We start from the raw sequence: 20,139 nt of genomic DNA on the forward strand, positions 1-20,139 counted from the left end.
ATCCTCAGAGGAAGTGATGTGCTCGTGGGAGGTTTGTTGTGGTGTGGTTGGCTGTATCTGCAGAGGAAGTGATGCAGCCGTGAACTTCAGTGACCTCTGGAGCTGCAGCAGTGTGTTTTGAACACAAGCAGAGTAGCAGAGCCAGCAGTTTGAGCTCCAAGCTTCAATCACAGCAGCAGCCTCAGAGACCACAGGCTACTCACTGACAGTCCTATATAAGTAAAGCAGCCAGAAACGTCCTTTTAAGATCAAGTAACAGTAGCCTGACTCGATTAAGTAAAGATGTAGAGGTAGAAGTAGCTACCAGAAACCAGTTTGAGTAAAAAAGTAGCAGTATAGAATAGGGGTGGGCAATATGGCATAAATATGACTTTACAATACTTAAAGGCACAATGTGTATTATATATTTTTTTCTACAATATTTAAATTCGATTGGACTAAATCCAAAAGCAAAATAGTAGTGACATTTTAAAAAGGCCGCCAAAACTATTAGTATAATAAAAAATGTTCTTGTTGTTTGTAAACAAAATCATAATAAACCAAAAAAGAAAAGCAAAAGAGGGCAAAATCAAACAATTGATAAGAAATGCATTTAAAGGGTCTATATCATAAAAAAATAATAAAAATTGGAATAAAAATTTAATGTATTATGTAAACATCATTAGAGTTTCAAGGCATACCATTCCCCCCTCAGTCCATATGTTAAAACTAAGCTGCAAAAATGCTTAGTTTTCAATTCATTATGGTTGTGATGTCACAAAACACTAGTGTATTTACATATTACTGCCCATTCAGCCTATTACAGTTTGGCCCTGCCCCTTCACTGTTGAAGTAATGAGGACTGTTTCAGCCTGGAGTAGTTTTTGAAAAAGGCACAGTACAAGGCAACCAGACTTTGTTTACATATAGCAGTCTTAAAGGCACAGGCAAAACCAGCCTATGTAAATGAAAGAGACAAAGAGAGGTTGGATTGTCATGCCAAAATGACCATAAAATCGTATTGTTAATTTTTTATGATACATAAAGTTGTGTTAAATGTGAATAATACACATACACAGAAAAGCACATTGTGACTTTAATTTTTATGATAACATATGGCCCAACACTTAGTGTAGATTACATACTCGCATGTCTATAAAAGCGATCGAAAGCATTTTGCATAACTAAAAACAGTTATAGCATCATCTTGAAGACTAAATGACATGCTTTTTACAGAATGTTATACAGTGTCAGAAACCACATAAGCAAGTCTGTTTGAGAGTACGTAAAGGGCCTATATTGTGTAGAAATGATTTTTCCTTGCTTTTTTAAAATAAGTTTGATGTAGTATGTTAACACGGTTAAAATTTTAAAACATACCGTTCACTCCCCAGTCCGAAAATGGACATTAAGCTGCACAAACAGCCCAGTTTTAAACATTTTTTCTGTGATGTCACAAAAACCAACATATGTACGTGTATCTGCCTATTGCACCCACAGCAGTTCAGCTTCGCCCAGTCACACTGAAGTTGTAAGAAGTGTTTCAGTCCAGACTGATTTTAGAATGAGGCACGATACAGAGCAGCCATTCAGAACTCATTAATGTATATCAGGCTTAAAGGCACAGTAACAAAAACAGCCTGTTTAATTCTAAGAGGTTGAAAAATTGTTATGTAAAAATGAATAATGACTGGTTTTGGTATGTGAACGCACAGAAAGCATATAAGTGGACATCAGGGAGAAAAATAAAATAGAAGAAAAGTTTAGAATATGGGCCCTTTAACAACTCAACTCTGGTTTAAGGCAGTTGTGGGAGGATGGCATGCAATTGCTCAATGCTAATTGGTGGTTATAGGCTTTAATTATTTGTGGCTTAATAGCTTCAGTGCAAATCTAAAAAAAAACAAACTTTATATGCCAAACATGTCTTGGCTGGTCAACTACATTTGGGATAAGGGGAAAGCTCACTTTAGAAGAGATAAAAAGTCAAAAATGACTCAGACCAGACAGTAAACAGAGAGCAGCGCCTTATTAGCATGCTGACATCATAGAACCCATCTGTACTCTTCATGTTCTTGCCGCTGTGTTTTGGGGGTCAGTGCTTTAGCCATGGCGCTATTTACTGTCCGGGCCCCATGGTAACAGCCAGAGGCTGCATGGAGACGCGGGCCAGCAAGTGTGATGGTGAGGTAGATGTGCGGCCGCAAGCTATTTTTGTGCCGCCCCGCCAGGGTTGCTATAGCAACCCAGAGTCATCCCTCAAAACTGATTTGATTTGAGAGCTGTGGAAGTGGCACCCTGTGGCTTATAAGCTCGATCTGCATTTATGTCCACAGGTTTGATTAGTGACCCGTTTATCAGTTTAAGCTTCAGTGTGCTAGTATGCATTGACATGGGATCGTGAAGGTGTACACGTTGTCTTTAGACTGCATTGCAGTATTTTATTTTTTTGCTCTTCATTTCCTGTAGTAACACTCTGAGTTCCCAGGATTCCCTGTTTATTACTGCATTAGAATATCAAAGGCAAATGTTAAAGGCTCTGGTGTCATAAATCTGCCAGTGAGTTTGTATACAGCTCTTTTTGTGAGGTTTTAGTACATGTTTGATTGCACAACTTCTGGGCCACTATGGAAACAGAAGTGTCTACATGTGCAAAACCATGTGCAACAATTAGGCAGGACGACTTTATTAACCCTTAAAAGTGTCATGTAGTGCTGGGCGATGCCTGTATACAGTGATACTGACATATCATGAAACTGCTTTTCAGGTATATTAGCAATATATCTGACAGATCTGACAGATCTGATAGATCATTATATCTGTGACACAATGGCTTTTTCAAAATGTCTACATAATTTAGTTGTTGAGATGTAAACAAAGCCATTCAGAGTGGTTTGATGTGGAATGATTAATTGTAGAGAAAATTACAGACTCAGATTTGTTTGCAGTGGTGATGAAAGGAACCAGGAGTCGCCGTGTATGCATTGAAAATATAGCCGTTTTGTGGCTAAACTGAATCTACACGTCTTCCGAGTTTTTTATATGTAATGTTGATAATTATACAGTTTTGGTAAATCTGAAAAATATGTTTTCTCTGGGTACATTTTTTTCCTATAAATGCCCTGCATGTACATCCCCATCATTAAATATTTTTTTTTAAAATGATTTAGGCCAAAATTTTATCTCAAAACCTTTGTAAAACACATTTTCAGGCATCAGGCATTGCATTCATAGCCATTTCACGCAATAACATTCTGTGAGAAAATCTTTAGAGGCGTTAAACTCCTCAGACATCTGGTTCCTATCACCACCACTGTGAACAATTCTGATTAAGTCAGCTCATCTAAAACAATGCATTTCACATCAAACCACACTGAAATATGCTTTCTGTCTGGCTAACATTAGCTAACATAAGAGGGGATAATATTAAAAAGAGAAAACAGAACAAAATCAGTCAAATTAAAACAAGTTGTCAGCTTTGTAAGACATTATTTTAGAGCATAGATTTGCAGCACTTTAAGAGCAACTAATATCTCACACTAATATTATGCTGTGGTTTAATTTGAAAATACTGTGATACTGAATTTTATCAGTATCTCTGCTCTAGTTGTTATTTTGCTGTACATTCAATTTACATATTGTTTAAATATAATAACATAATTATGTAATAACATGGTTGGTTACACAGTCAAACATACTGGTAGTTGATTTACATTCTGCACCAACAGATTTGAGCCTGCACTTTTGTCTTTTTCTGCTTTTTTGAATGTTAAAAAAATGTAAAAATGTGACAAAAATGTAAAGGATGATCGTGTTTTCACAAAACAACACCGTAGACACAGAAGTAACATTTCATCAAATTTACATCACTCTATTAATGAACACAAATGTGATATCAAAAACTTGCTAATGAATTTCATCACAATTTCTCTGTGTTTCTTTGAGCTGTGACTGAGAATTAATTAACATATTACTGAACCGTGTGTTGTTAGGATTAAAGACTCTGAGATCTTTGTAATAAAATCTAAGACTTAAAACTGCTGCAGTACAGAAGGGGTTTAAGGGGAATCTAGGTCTTTAAACGATGTATTGATTTTTTCAGCATTATGTCATTGTAGCCTGGAAAGAACTAATTAAAAATGCACTGGCCTGGTTTTATATGAGTGGATGAATGCTGAGATTGAATCTTTTATTAAATAACTAAATAACTAAAATGGGCCATCTTGGTTCTGGAGAGAGAATACTTCATTGATCCAGCAGATTCTGAATGGACGGATTCTGTTTCTCTCACCACTGTAACAGCTTTCCATTCATATTGGCGCTGAATCCTCCATGCGGCTCCATGCATGTATAAACCTCCTGACCCGGCACTGCCCTGCTGCGTCTGGATTAGGTTACACTGCTGTCCTGCCCCAGACACCCTGTGGGCTGATGCACAGACTGCAGACGCCTGTGTATCACGGCCAGAGCCATTTATACCTGGAAGATTTGAACTCATTCAGCAGCCATTTCTACATTTCAAAGGGGAATTTTATTATTATTGTCATTTTTTTGTTACCATTATCAACATAAAACACAAACATAAAAACGTAAACACAGAAGACATAGGTGGACTCACTGGTCATTTTGAATAGTAAATAGGTGAAAAGCACCATATATAATGTTATAATTGCGTTGTAGACATCATGACCCTGGGTTCCGATCACTACCATTGTAACAAAATCCAAATTCCCCTTAAATCTACTCTTCTCCTTTGATACCATGATTTCTCAATGCCGTTGTCGTGTGTATTTTGACTTGTAAGGCACAAAATCTAATAAAGCTCAAAATATTCATAGATACTTTGTTTTTGTGACAAACAGCCATTCTGACCAAGAATTTTTGCCTTTTATTGTACCGTTCCTGTCTTTCATTGTTACTCTGATGAAACAGAGATGATGAAAGACAAAGGTTTCCATAACAACGTGATTTGCGTTCTGAATATGTGCACATAAGCCCTGAAACTATTGCAGTGCATCCAAAAATAAAGGCAGCATACAGCTTTTTTTATACAGTGATAGACAGTACAGTAGCACACAGAATCCTGATCCATTTTAATGTGGCCAGCGCGAACATGCATGCACAGTGGCTGCTCTGGGGCAGATTTTAATCAATTAAAAGGAACGAAGATAAAGACTCTGAAGATATTTCATGTTAGATTGTAAAGGCAGGTCAATGTTGGGAATTAAAACCGAGTGGAAAAATCCTCCTGACGGGTGTGTTAATGATGACTGCATTATTAGTAACTCACACATACTTCTCTACTAGATTAAGAACATTTCTGGACTAGTTTTCATGCAAACACAAACACACACACACATGCACACCTGTTCTGTGTAATCTGTGCGCACACTCATCTGAGGTGTGTCCCCTGTGTTGCAGATGGGAAGAGGAGCTGTCCAGACGAGAGCAGATGGAGTCGATGGTGGAGACGCTACAGGAGGTGATCTCACCTTCACACACACAGACACACACACTGAGCTGTCTGGCCCTCCTGCTGTGACATAAATTGAAACCCATTAAATGCAGCACTCTGTCTTAAAGGAGTTCAAGCGGGATAGATTGTGTTGATTATATTCTGCTTCACACTAATGTCATTACAAAGTAAAAGAAAACTTTAAAAAAGCCTTCTCTGTGATATTTCATGATACCTGAATTTGTACTGCTCAACTTTATTACACATATAGTACTATGCAAAATTCAGATATCACTCTTCATTTGTTTAATTTCCAGTCAAAATGACAATTAAGAACGAGTTATTTTTCAGCATCAGTAAAGCAGAGAAACAGTAAATTAAACCAATGCCTCAACAACTAAATATAATATTATATGTTATTACAGCTTTCTTTTATTTTCAGGAGACTTGCTTTTATTATTTCAAAGAAATCTGCAGGGATATATATATTTTTTTTACACCTCCAAAGTTCAGTCTTGGAAGTTGGTTGCATTTTCTGCTTTTTACAAGCCACATAATCCCAATTACACATTTGGACTCGTCAGTCCATAAAACCTTACTCCACATCTCAGATATCCTTCAGTGTTCTAGTGCAAATTTTCTTTCTTGTCCCTGTCCTTTTCTTAGTAAGAGCTTCTTGACAGATACACGTCCTTTCAGACCCATAGTGTTGAGTTGTCTTCTCACAGTGGAAGGATGGACAGAAACACCTGAGGATTGTTTCAGATCTGAAGCAGCTTGATTTTCTCTTCTCTCTCAAAGATGAAAGCTTTAAGTGCTGATAATCTGATGGGGACAGTGTTGGTGTCTACCTGGCCTTGCACAGGTGTTATCTGTCCCATTTCTTCTGTATGTTTCAATAATTCTCCTGTTTTTCTTTGACCTTGTCCTTCCTTGTGCAAGTGAATTATCTTATATCTACTCTCCTCAGAAATCTCTCCTGAAGCTATTTTAGATGCAAATGAGAAAGAAATGTGTGAGGCAGCTAAGATGTATTTGAGTGGTTGTTAGTGTGAATGTTAGTGTCTCTGTGAAGGGGAACATAAAGTCGGTGACTCTTTTGGGAGCAACTTTCGTTGGGAGGGAGCAGCTGTAACAGGTTAGTTTTAGGATGGGCAGGATGGAAATGTTAAAGTGGCAGTAGGTGCACAAAAGTAAAGAGTGGAAAAATTAAAAATGGACAGATTGGATATACTTATTTTTGGAGGCCTTTGTGTAATTTTCTGTTAAATTATGTTTCCTGCTTTTTTCTCTGACACTGAAAACTTGTTTTTAATGGCTGTTTTGATTGGAAATGAAATGCATGCAAAGTTGTTCTGAACAGGACTGTGTGTTGCCTTGATCATAATGGATTGAATTAAACCAGTTATAATCAAAAAAGCAAATATGCATGTGCTTTAACAATAGTCTCCACAGAAATGTCTCATAATTCTACAGTTACAGTATTCAATTTATGCAATTTTCCCTTTATGCTTAAGACATGTTGATGTCTAAAGTTTGCTTTAGGTTTACACTGGAGCTACGAGGCTAATTTAGCCAACAAGTAATAGAAGCTTATAGCTGGTTGTGGTTAATTTCTCCAGTAGACTTGCTTTTAGACAAAGACATACTTTTATTTATAAAAGCAGGAAAAAGTACAGACTTAGATGGCTGCTTGCTAATACTGTTTTTAGCTATGCAACATACCTTTGCTAACTGGTCCTATCAACTTCTATTGCTTCTTAATTACATTAGCCTTGTAGCACCCTTGCAGAGACAAACAAGCAAACAAGCACCAATACATTTTGACTGATTGGCTGCATTTGGGATAGAGCTATTGGATTTTTGGCCAAACTATCACTTTAAGTAGATGAAAAGCACTTTATCCATCACAGGTCACTCTTCTTGCAAGCTATTGCCCAAAAAAGTATCCCAAATATTCTGAAATAGCTTCCTATCCAACTGTGGCCAACATATCGCTGACCTGGATTACTCAAATAGAGTATGAACATCAGTGCCCCAGCTGCAGCATTTGTTCTTTCTATGCTTGACCCATCATATAAACTAACTGGCCATCGCACTAACACCGCCAGAGTTGTTTATTATTGTTGAGGTATAAATAGATATCAGGTCTAAATACACAGCATAACTCATAAATTGAAAATGTTTTCCAAGACAAATTTAAGCGATAAATTTGGTGCGTATGTGTGAATTTATTTTCAAAACAAAGCTTTTATATGGAATTTTTTGTAACGCCCCCAACAAGTAGTTATCAGCAGCCAACAAGTTCTCAGCATATGTTTATCTTCTTCAAGCCTGTAAGAAGAACATCCCTTGTGGCTCCTCATGAAGCTGCTTGAGAGAATGCCAAGAGTGAGCAAAGTCGCATTAAAGCAGACGGGTGCTAGCTTCAAGATCTGAATTTGTTTAACTCTTTTTTTTTTTGGTCACTGCAAAATTCCATATATGTTATTTCACAGTTTTGATGTGTTCACTGTAAAAAATGTTAAAAATGTTGAAAAATGTAAAAAAAAACGTAAAAATAATAGAGATGCACCGATATGGAATTTCTGTGCAGATACCAATAATTAAAACCTTATTGTAGCTGATAACGACATCATAAGCGGATAACTTACATCAATTATGTTAATGTAATTCATTATTTTCATTCTCTGCATTACTTTATTTACATGCAAAGGTTTGGGCACCTCCGGTCAAATGAATTGTTCTGCTGATTTTCTACATGAAAAAACATCCTCTACAGAGAACACACTTCTGAACAATGTAAATTACTGTTTATTTGCTGAATTAAATATATTGGGGAAAAATTAGAACATAAAATGTGGCTTGTGCAAAAGTTATGGCACATTTTGTATTTTATGTTTAATTTTTTTCTAATAGGTTCAACACTGCACAAAAATTTTCAGGAAAATGCCAAATTTCAGGGTGTTTTCTCTGTAGAGGATGTGTTAACTTATTTTCACTTAGAAAATCAACAAACAATGGGTGTTCATGTTTGCGTCCAGCTGTGTTTTACATTATTTAACAGACTCTTACCTTCACAACAATAAGTGATGAAATGAATGACATTCAAAGTGCAGCCAAGAGCATTCTCAGTCACTTCTTTAGTTTCGTAACAAACACTGGAACACCTCGCTGAGCCAGCAGTCCTGAACGAGATTTATGTTAGTTTATCAACATTATTTTTACTGTATATTTTATTTAACAGGGGCAACACACATCAATTATCATTATTTCACCATCTAATTGTGCCAGATTTAGCCAAGAGGCTACTTTTCATCTGCAGTCCCTGGGCAGGATGACGTTAATAATGAAATAAACAGTACTTCTCACATAGGCAACAACAGAAATCACAAGGCAACACTAAAAGTGCTTAGTCACAAAACACAAACTAAAGCCATAAAACATGAATACACACAAGGCAATAAAACAAGCAAACAACCAGTTTAAAAAGACTGAGCTTCCAGTAACCATTTTGGTTTTTGTTTTGATAATAAACCAAAGGTTGTCAAGCTTTTTAGGTCACAGGGAAGAGCTTTGAGCTTTCCATCACTCTGTATGAGCTTTGACCACTGTAAGTTAGCTTTGCATTGAGGACAGTTACGATAAGCCACAAAAACACATAGCTACACAAAGATTTAAAAAAATAATTTACTTAATTACACTTACCTTCATGTCATCACTGCTATCTAGGTCAGCATCTGGCTCCATGTCTGAATATGCTATTTTTGACCTTTTTTGGAGTATTCATTAAAGGGGTGTATAAATTTGTAGTTTTTTTTGCAAATCCAAAACTGAAATATGTTGATAAAAACCCTAATATATATATACCTCACATTGCATGGCCATTACAGTGAAACTCTGAGTGGCCAGCAGAGGCCACTATGGGGTCTAGAAGAAGGGAAATGGTCATTGCACTGCCGGCGAGCACGTTCTTCTACACATGCATCAGTGCCTAGAAAAGGATGTCAAGTAATCGGTTGTATTATTGCCCAGAATTACAGTATTGAGTCGATAATGATAATAAGGTTTTTACTTTTATCAGCCAATAATATGTTGTACACCGGTATATTATGCATCGCTAAAAAAAATAAAGGAAACCCCTTCATCGGTCAGTGTGTGCAGACCTTTGACGCTGTACATGTGTGTGGCCAATGCTCAGCATCATCTCACAGAAAGCCTGCAGGTGTTAAGAGCCAGTCCCTGCTGTCTACTGCGGTGCGGCTGAAAATCAATAAGCAGCTGCGTCTCTGTTTGTACTGGATTATGGATCAGCAAAAAAGCAGAGCGGAGGCCGTTCCCAGGAGAGCCCCAAAACTCCACAGAGCCTCTTACCTTTTGCTCTGAGCCACACTAACCTTCATCCACTCCTCTTTTGACTGTTATGGAATACATACTGCGTTCATGGGCTGACAGATTTATTAGTGTTATAAAGGCAACGTGGCTTTGCTGTCTGTTATCCAAAATATGTAATTATGAGCCATAGTTGTGATAGTACGCAATAAAAATAAACACGTATTCTGTGTTAGTTTCCATTAACCTGCACATGCATAACCTGTACATAATGTGGTTTAGTGTTACAGATGCTCACATCTTAAATCGGGTGAAGTAACTCATCCAGTGTCTTAATCAGGTGTTGTCATTCTTGGCTAGAGTGGCGGTTTCTAAACAAATGTGTTACAAATGTGTTTTTAAACATAAATTGTTCCTTTTTTATATTGGAAATATTTATTTGAGAAATGTTACCATGTATTGTTACTAAGGCCAAACATTTGCTTGCTTAAAATAGCAATTTGTGACACAAATCAACATGTTTTTTAGTTTTGTTTGTAGGGCTGGGCGATATTTATTGTTGCTGTGATACATTATGTGACAATGTGCTTTTCTGAGCATCTTGGATATCAGGAGAATCTGAAAAGCCTAAAATATATGTATGCATACTTAATTCAAAGGAGACCATAATTAGATCTGTTTAATTGGATTCAATGCAGTACAGTATGTGAAATATTAAATAAAAATCATTGTATTCATAATTGTTGATAACATTTTTTAAATTTGGCAATACTAGAGCTTTTTTGTCTGTTCCAACTTATCAAACCTCAGAAAAACTATCATGTCTTGAAGTATTGTGATGCTGTGATATCTTTGCTGAATCGCCCACCCCTGTTTGATCATGTTCTTTTCCTATGAGATTCATGAAGACATTAGTTAAAGACACGATTACATCAGAGGCAGAAATGTTTTGTCTCTGCCTAAAAGCAAACACCTGATCTTCTTCTCAGATCTATCTTTTGAATACAGTCAGGCCGCTGTGTCTTATCAAGCTTGTGTTTTGTGTTCTCAGACTGTTCAGGAGTCAGAGGCTGTTCAGGAAGAGCTGAAGAACAAAGTGGAGAGATTAAAGGCAGAGCTAGTCGTCTTCAAGAGCCTCATGAGTGATGTGAGTATCTGCATATGCTACATTACTCTCTCCGTTCATATTACCTGTACTTGTGTTACAGCACAAGTCTGAAAGGTCTAACTGGCCCAAGAAGTGGACTGTGGATCAAATGCACTAGTGAACCCAGAATATTGCACAAGTGATTTCAGCCACATTTACAAACATTTACAAAACCAGCCGTCTTATCCAACAGCAAAACATTTCTAACTTGTAGTCAAATTCTGCCTGATCTTTTCCCTGATCCTCTCTTGTGACCAGGAGGGTACAGAGCTTTCTTTATTTCAGTGCTTTTCGCCACCAGCACTATAAAACAGAGAAGTCATGTGCCAGCGCTAGCTATTCATTGCATAGACATGATCTCAAACATCATATCCTGGAAGACCTCTGCAATACATCACCACTGATCTGGTTGTTAAGGAACGAGTAAACAGTTTATCCAAGTTTCGTCTGGATTTCCATTGACTCGTCTTGCACTGCGGTTGTTCAGGAACCTTCTTTAACTTGTTCATCAGTGAATGAAGCTAATCACTGTTACATTACATGGCCTACATATTTTACGTTTAAAGGGCCAGTTGGTAAACTGGAGCTCTCGCAGTTACAAGGTGAAGCTGGAGCGATTTGTTGACTCCTTGAACCTGCTACCCACCCTGGCCCATGTACTTGTACACCCTCCCATAATCTGTTGTGGTCAGCAGAGCTCAGACGGGCTTGAATCCTCAGCCACGACACCAAGAGGCAAACATTTTAAACAATGAAGCCACCGGGCGTCTTACCCCTTTTACATTATATTGCTAGCTAGATAGCTAATTACCTTCCTAGCATTATAGAAAGCCTTTACATTACTTTCTAGACAGTTGTCTTCAAACCGCTGTCCCACAGTAAAAAAAACAAAAAAAAAACAATTACATATTCAGAACTTAGTTGTTGATTCTGAACAGTCCTAACATGTCTTAACAGGTGACATAGTCAAGCTCAAATGAGCAAACATTACTCATTGCTGCCTTCTAAAGGTGTTATGGCACCAAGTTAGGAGTTTTGTTCCTATAATCTCCATGAAATGTCTCAATACATGTTTTTGCTTTATACTGCTTTGTTAGCCTTAACCCCAAATTAGATGACCCTAATTTACATAGTGTTTGTTGCAACATAAACGTATATTTGTAATAACTAACAACTGTGGGGAAAATTGTTTTCCGCTTAGATAATTCCGATCGACTCAATTATGATCAGGCGGTTATGTAATAACTGTGATCTGATTTGTTGCCTAGGAGAAGAGTGAGAGGTTGTGTTGTTCTTTGTAATAAGACAAATGATCACATTAACAATTATTTTTCATATTTTCTGCATGTATCTGCAGGTTATTTTGTAATCATAAGACTTTGCACCTTTAAATGCAATCATAAGGATTCTGAGATTATGAAGCATCTTATTCTGAGTCGCTAATGATTTTTATCATGAAGGGTGGCTGGCGTCTCGGTTCTCGCTCTAAAACCGCAGAAAACCAGAGGAAGTTCCTCGACCTGAAAGTAAGAGACAGTATGGCTGCTCTTTCTTCCCAGACTAACCTGCCTGGTGTGGAACTCATGGAATCACAATGATTTTACATTGTATTAGCGACCCAAGCTCTACCCATACGGAATGTCTGAGAGAGAAAAAAATGACGGTTTAGTTTGTTTATTTTAATGTGGTGATGTGAAGTAAAGGTGGAAACCTAACAGAAGTTGTTTTGGTTGAGCGTTGTCTTGTATGTCGTTGTTTTGGTCAAGAAAAATTAATGGATGGCTTCCAGGCATGTGAGTGAGGACTGGAACCATCTGTTTGCAACCTTTACTCACTTGCATGGAGTAAAAATAATGTATTAATACAGTATAAAAATAGTGCTTACAATAAAATATAATAAGCACAGCTTCTATTTGTAGCTCTCTGAAAATACTGCATTTCTTGCTCTGCTGCTTGTCCAGTGTAGGCAGTACGGATAGACTACCTTTCTTTGACACTGAGGCACCTTCGTTTCCTTTTGTAGCAAATGTCTGAACTGGACACCAAGATCCAGGAGAAGGCCATGAAAGTAGACATGGACATCTGCAGGAGGATCGACATCACGGCAAAACTTTGCGACGTGGCACAGCAGAGAAACTCAGAAGACATGTCTAAAATGTTCAACGTCAGTCCATCCAGGGCCCCAGCGGTACGTGTCACACACAAACTCACACACATAAAGTACTCTAGATGTCCAAAAGTTCGGACGCCTGGCCATCCAGCGTTTCTCCTGAAATTAATAGAAGGTACTAATAGATAGGTATTAATGGAAGGTTTATCAGCCTTTGCTGCAGGAACGCCCTCTACTCTTCTGGGAAGACTTTACACTAGATGTTGGAACATTGTTGTGAGGATTTGATGGCACTGAGCCACAAAAGCATTAGTGAGGTCAGGTACTGATGTTGGATGATTAGTTTTGGATCACAAACACCACTCCAACTCATACCAAAGGTTTTGGGTTGTGCTCCATCCTAACGCAGTTCTGACTCTCCACAGCCCAATGCTGTGGTGCTTTCTACCCATCTAGTCGACGCTTGGCAGTGGACATGGTGACCTTAGGCTCATGTGCAGCTGCACCAGTGTCCCATACTAGCACTTGCCTGCAGTGCTTCTTTATGGAGATTTTACAAGCTGTGTGTGCAATTGAACACCTGTGTCAGCAGTGTGTGAAAAATAGCTGAGTTCACTATCTGGGTACTTTTGGATATATACTGTAGTCGAGAAGTACAGAACACACAGAAGCAGCACAACAAGAACAAAGCCCAGCTTTGACATGAAAATATAATCTGACGCATAACATAGAGAGAACACACAGGGAGGGACAGAACTGCTGAAACAGCACCATTCCCCCTTTCCACACAAGGTTTTCACATTGCATGCAGGAGGCTAAAACACACTAATAAATCTAACCTACAGAGGCTTTTCATACAGTGCTTAGGGCATCCAGTAATGGCGTTTAGTACTGCAGGAAATGAATGGTGATGGGACTGGTTTAACATGAAAAGGTGGTGTCATGTATTTTTACTGTTATTTTTCAGTGACCTTGGTCCAGCCTGAGTGTTAGTTTGAAGGTGTAGATTGAAATGTGTAGGGTCTTACATTGGAAGGGGGAGCTTCATGTATAGTCCTTTTCCCAAACTATAGTTATTTCATAACTGAAATAGGAGTCTGGGCCTGGTCATAGGAGTTTAATGTGTTAATGATATTGGAGATGTATAACAGTGTTGTAATTTTGGTTCTGAATTGTATTTTTTCCATGTGCCCTTGTTGTTTTTGCCTAATGCCTGATGCTGGCCTTTTCTGCACGTGTGTGCTCCCAGGGGGCTGTGGCCTGCAGGAGGAAGGAGAAGAAGGCTGGGTCAGACGAGGAAAGCTCCGAAATGGATGCAGATCCCAGCACCTCAGAGGAAGAAGTGCCTGGATCTCTCAACATTACAGACGAGATGAAGAGGATGCTCAATCAACTGTAAGTGGCAAAGTGCGTCACAAACTGCACAGTGTCCGTGAGCTGCTGTGCTCAGGGACAGAATTACAGCATGGCTGATAGTATGTCCTCTGACCCCACCAAGTGGTGAAAAGTGGAATTATTAAGTCCTGGAAGCTTGCAGGTGCTGGCTGACATGCTGTTTTTTTGCTTGTGTTAAGGTAAAACTCGCAACAGAACTATATCTCTGTGTCTCTGGATGAAATCTTGCAGTCTGTGCATGTGCATGTCATTGTCCTCTTGCATGAATTCTTCCACATCTTTTCTCCTCTGTGGCAGTCTTTGGTGTGTCTTCACTTCCTGCTCTTCTTTCCTCCTTTTCCTGTCTCTTCCCTTTTCTTCCCCACGTTGCAGACATTGCTCAGATAACTCATTTGTTGCCAGGCGGGAGACTTTTGACATAGACGATGACTGTGACAGTTTGACATGGGAAGAGAACGAAGAGACGCTGCTGCTATGGGAAGACTTCACCAACTACAACGTGCCCTTCTCCATCAACAGCACAGCCAACGGCCCAGACTGCAATGGAGGCAGCCAGGAAGCGGTCAGTTTGCATCCCAGACCATCACAGGACTCCTGAAGGACTTAATGCTTGTTTTTAAAGTATTATCTTAGAAAAAACATCACACAGCTTTCCTTCTTTCCCTAACTGTGATCGATCAGTGTTTGGTCTCCAGAGTTTGTTTCTATAGTTACTGCACTGCAGTATTAGCTCAAAGCTAATGTAGCTAACATGTAATGGAAGCTTATAGCCACCAGTTAGCATTATGCAAACAACATGCATAATTCATCACTTGCTCCAAATTGCATTGAGTTATCAGCATTAAATAAATAAGTAAGTGAAGGATGTAATGATTTAGGCATGCAGTCTGTATGATGCTTATTGGTGGCTATAAGATATAGGAATTGTGGGTCAAAGCCTATTTCTGATATTTTTCATGTACATATCTGCTGATATGCGGATACATAAACATATATGAAAAAAGTAGAAATTATGACCATGTCTGCCTAAAATGACAGTTGACAAAGTAACATTTATTTATTTAGGGTTAAAAAATGCAAAAAAAGTCCTAGCCCAACATCCTAAAAGTTTTGCTCCTCTGGATTCCAATAAAATCATCAAATAATGTCAAATCTAAAACTCTGTCCAATGCTGCTCATTTTCTTGAGCAATCATGTTCCAGCCATGTGCAAATGAAGTATGTTTCCATATATTTTTCAACATGTGTCAAGCTTGTAATATGTTTCCATGTTTGACATATATGTAAATGTTAAAGACATATTTCTTGTATATATGCATGTATTTGAATATTCAAAAGTGGCACAGTTAGATATATTTAGCACATATATTTTAATATGTTTAATATGTTTAACCTTTTTAATATGAGCAAATATATGAGCATATGTTTTTCTTCCATAAGGGCAGTACCGATATGACTCTGATATCACTGTGCATCACATGTGGCTATTAATTTCAGTCATGTGCAGAAGTAGACATCCCATGTTCTACGTGAACATAAATTAACACATACACTACAGAGAAACACACTGAAATATGCAGTTTTTCTACAAACTTTAGTGCACAACTACAGTGTATTCACTCAGGCTCACTATCTGTATTTTTCCAGGTTTCGCAGGACGGCAGTCTGGGCAGCCTTATCGACGAGACTGAGTCTCTTTTCAAGGCCAGAGAGCAGGAGTACCAGGCAACTATTGGCCAGATTGAGGTGAATAAGTCTGCCTTGTACACTGTTTGATAAAAACAGTTTTTATCTGTCTAGCGCTTTGTAAAAAGTCTTATGTAGGCACTCTGGAAATGTATTTATATTTTTCTACATCCCTTGAGGTTTAGCTCTTGCTTTCCTTGGAAAAATAATTACAATTTTATTTGAAACGGATGCTAACATCTGCCAAACTTCTTTCATATAAGCCCGGAGGAGGGAATAAAATTTGTGCTCCTGGTGTACAACATTGATTTGTGAGGTAGATGAATGTGTCTAGTTGGTTTGTTGTGCTTTCAACAGCTGGCACCTGCCCCTGATATCCTATTTATTAGCTCTTTCATGCCCTGCCTACCTTTCTTCTCTCTGCAGATGGAGCTGGCTACAGCTAAGAGTGACATGAACAGGCATCTGCATGAGTACATGGAGATGTGCAGTATGAAGAGAGGGCTGGATGTGCAGATGGAGACATGCAGGAGAATGATCAAGGGGGGCAGGTACTGACCCACTCCTGCATGCATTATGAACATGTCTTCTATGCACAGTCTGTTGACATGGAGTAATATAGCTGTTAAAGGAATAGTTTGGTGAAAAAAAAATCTCCTTACTCCAAATGTAGCCAAAATGGATCAAATACTGAAAAAATGCTGGCTTCAGGATGGCTGATAACTCTGGTTTTTAGCTTTGTTATGCACCTTTATAGGTAACAGTTTGAGACAAGTATGTGATGATGGCATGTAGTTGTGCACAACGCTAATTGTTGGGATATAAGCTTCCCTTCCTTTTTTTGTTAGCTACATTAGCCTTGTAGCTCCAATCCAAAACTTAAAATCCAGACTTTGGACACAAGCGTGACTTGGCAGTCCAGTTTAGTTTGAAGTAAAGGAAAAATTGTGTTGATTTGCCACCAAACTCTCCTTTCAATGGAAGACTTTTGCCAAAAATGATTTTTTCTTCTTAAAAAAGAAAGAAAGAAACAGTTAGCATTATGAAAATGATTAGCATGCTAACTGACTCCTATGAGCTGTTATTCACCGTTAACCACGTTAGGGTTTGTGTTTTGTTAAAGGGGCTTTCTGACCTCAAACCAGTGTTTAAGATATATATTATTTTTTGTCATGTTATGCTACATTTTTAGCGTTGCATCCCTCAGCCTCAGACAGAGTTCATGATTTTGTGTCCTTTTTGTGCTTCCATTTAATGATCTCTCACTACAATACCCAGCGTGCATGATGCAAATACATCATACATCCTTTGGCAACCACCCCACTGCGATAAGTAAATTATGACTGCGAGACACTGATGTAGAGGATAATAAAGTGAAGAGTTTTATTCCAAAAAACTGTATATCCATTAGTAACTTTTTTGTCAAGAATAACAGCTGATGTATAATAAAAGACACATTTTCTGTTTCTCTAACAAAGGTAGTATAAATCATAGTAGAGCATTTATGCTTCATGTATGCATAAAGCCCACTCCCAGCAATGTGTGATTAAAAGAAATCTTGCAAGTGGTCTGTAATGCTTTTTGCAACAAAACCCTTCAAATACAGCCCACCCTTAAGTATCAGCCCAAAAGCACTTGTAGTTTTCCAAAGGTTCCTCCCACCTTCAGAATTCCCAAGTTCCCAATGTCCAAGTTTTTCAACCAGAAAATCTTTCTCTAGAGGTTACTGCAGCAAATCTGTTGAATGCAAATGGGCTTGTTACAACGGATGTTTTCAAATTTAGTGAGATTGCCCCTTTAACCCTTATGTGGTGTTCAGGTCTGTGGAACCCATTTTCAATGTTTACCAGTAGAAATGATGCGATTTATTATTATTTCAACTTCAGATTTTTTGGCTTTGATCATTTTCTGTGAAGAACAAATAAAATAACACATTTGCAGTGACTTCACATGTGGTGTTGGGTGAATCCGCAGGAAATGAAAGTGTGGAGGTGCTGTGTCCCTTCACTCTGTTCTCCTCCTACATGGCCTGCTGTTAGTGTGTGTGTGTGTGTGTGCGTGCATATATGTGTGTGTTAGTGTGTGTGCAGTATTTTGTGTGTGTGTGTGTGCGTGCATATATGTGTGTGTTAGTGTGTGTGCAGTATTTTGTGTGTGTATGTGTGTGTGTGTGTGTGTGAGCATTCCCTAAAACACTGCTGTGGCTGTATTTGTTTCATCCTCACACTGACCACACACTGTTTTTTTTTTTCATCACAGGAACTCTCCGTCCTTCAGCTCAGTGGCGAGCAGTGACTCAGGGAACACTGATGAGATTCAGGATGAGTCGGACAAGGATGGAGACACAGAGGGGCCAATCAGCTGATATCGGCCGAGCTTGGCCCCGCCCCTCCCCTCACTGAGCTCCAATCAGCTCCAGGGCCGCTCAGCATTCGGCCAGTGATTCTGAGCAGTATCAGTCCAAAGGAGCTCTGAGGGACAGGGCCCATTTCTGAGAATACTGTAGGTGCTTTAAAAAGTCTCCGTTTCTTTGGGGGGGGAATGCTCCTTGAGTGTTTTTTTGAAAGGGTCATGCAGCATCACGGCTGTGCTCTTTTCCTCCGTCTGCTGAGGCTCCACGCTTACCTTATAGGGTACCCATCAATCAAATCAACCTAACCAATCACAATCATCATTCACAGCAGTGTCACCATAGACAAGCCAAAAATATATCAAGCCAAATTCACTGAGAGACGATCAATATCTGTAGCAAGAAACCACAGCATTTTACAGGGAATAAAACACATAAAGAGCCATTCGTCTGAATATCCAGCATGTGTTTGAATATTCATTAGGAAAAGATGCCAGGCTGTATTTTCTGCATTTTGTACAATTCACTTTTTTCACATGGTGGTTATTTTGCTTATTACGTCACACCCAGGGTGGGAAGAGGCTAATTATTGTGCATTGGGGTCATCGCCAAGGCTCTGCTTATGACTAGAGGAAGGCTTAAAGTTAATGTCATTTACTGACATTATTGCTGCTATCAAAAACAAATCGGGCAGTAGTTTTCTCTGAAGAGGAAGCTGTTCTCCGTTGCACGTTCATGTTGTTAATATTAGCTAGCAGTCAACAGAAATAAACTGTGGGTTGAAGTTTATATTAATATTACCATTTATTATATTTGTACAGTGTTATTAGATTGCTTTCCATGGCTGGACTGTTCATATCTCTTCTTGGTCATGATGAAAATGGTGCTGACATCCGAACTCTGCCAATTTGTGTTGCGTCAAAAATAACCATAACGAACTGCATAACAAACTTAATCATGTGGTGCCTCCTAATGTAAAACCCAGTCTTACAGTAAAACGGAGACCACTTGACAGCAGCATATTATTACTGTCATGCAAAAATATTGTATCTCCACTTTTGTTGTTTTTTTTTTACTTTTTTGCATTATTTGAGAAGTCTAGTTACCCTTTACTTTACATTGTGTTCAAAATTTTAAGATTAACGGACCAACCAAAATGGTTCAAAATTACTTGGAAAAAAATATTTTGTTTAGGCATTGGCGATACGATACAGTAACTGAAGTGTCATTGATATAATAACCACTGTTGCTTACTCACTGTACTGTTTTCCCATGATATCAGTTATAATGTGCTGGTTGGTGATATGATGGGCCATTGGATTCCGGAAATTTTGGAGTCACCTTACCTTTATGGTATTTGAAAGACGATCCTATCCAGAGCGGCTTACAATTTTGATAATTTTTACCCTCGGTGGACGAAGACTGTGGTAAAAGTCCTGTCCAAGGACTATTACTGACATAGTGTAGGGTTCTTGCCCAAGCAGGTGATTGAACCACAGTCTCAGCAAGCAGAGGTGTTACCTGCTACACTGTACCAACCACTTTTGACAGTTTTGGTCCTATATGATGGGAATTGATAGAGTTAATTACACAAAACAGTTTTCTCAGATCTCAAGACAGGAAGGGGTTAAGTGTGAACACAAGCCAGAATTGAAATACAAGTAAGACTGAAATGGCTCGAGAACT

The 20,139-nt window shown here is 38.5% G+C and overlaps 1 protein-coding gene across 4 annotated transcripts in view; it reads left to right on the top strand.

Moving 5' to 3' along the window:
• iffo2b (intermediate filament family orphan 2b) overlaps positions 1–19,514 on the top strand; it is a 56,035-nt gene extending 36,521 nt beyond the window's left edge. Inside the window, exons 2-10 of one of the 4 annotated variants that reach the window (XM_036559678.1) lie at positions 5,401–5,461; positions 10,818–10,913; positions 12,374–12,439; positions 12,937–13,101; positions 14,273–14,418; positions 14,791–14,980; positions 16,065–16,163; positions 16,530–16,654; positions 18,363–19,514. In XM_036559678.1, the coding sequence (XP_036415571.1) occupies positions 5,401–5,461; positions 10,818–10,913; positions 12,374–12,439; positions 12,937–13,101; positions 14,273–14,418; positions 14,791–14,980; positions 16,065–16,163; positions 16,530–16,654; positions 18,363–18,468 (1,054 nt within the window). In that variant the 3' untranslated portion in view covers positions 18,469–19,514. The remainder of the gene's footprint in view (positions 1–5,400; positions 5,462–10,817; positions 10,914–12,373; positions 12,440–12,936; positions 13,102–14,272; positions 14,419–14,790; positions 14,981–16,064; positions 16,164–16,529; positions 16,655–18,362) is intronic. The other 3 variants (XM_036559679.1, XM_036559680.1, XM_036559681.1) reach the window with 3 other exon arrangements.
• The last annotated feature ends 625 nt before the right edge of the window (positions 19,515–20,139 follow it).

Source organism: Colossoma macropomum, unplaced genomic scaffold (genome assembly GCF_904425465.1).
Source record: "Colossoma macropomum unplaced genomic scaffold, Colossoma_macropomum, whole genome shotgun sequence".
Lineage (NCBI taxonomy): Eukaryota > Metazoa > Chordata > Actinopteri > Characiformes > Serrasalmidae > Colossoma > Colossoma macropomum.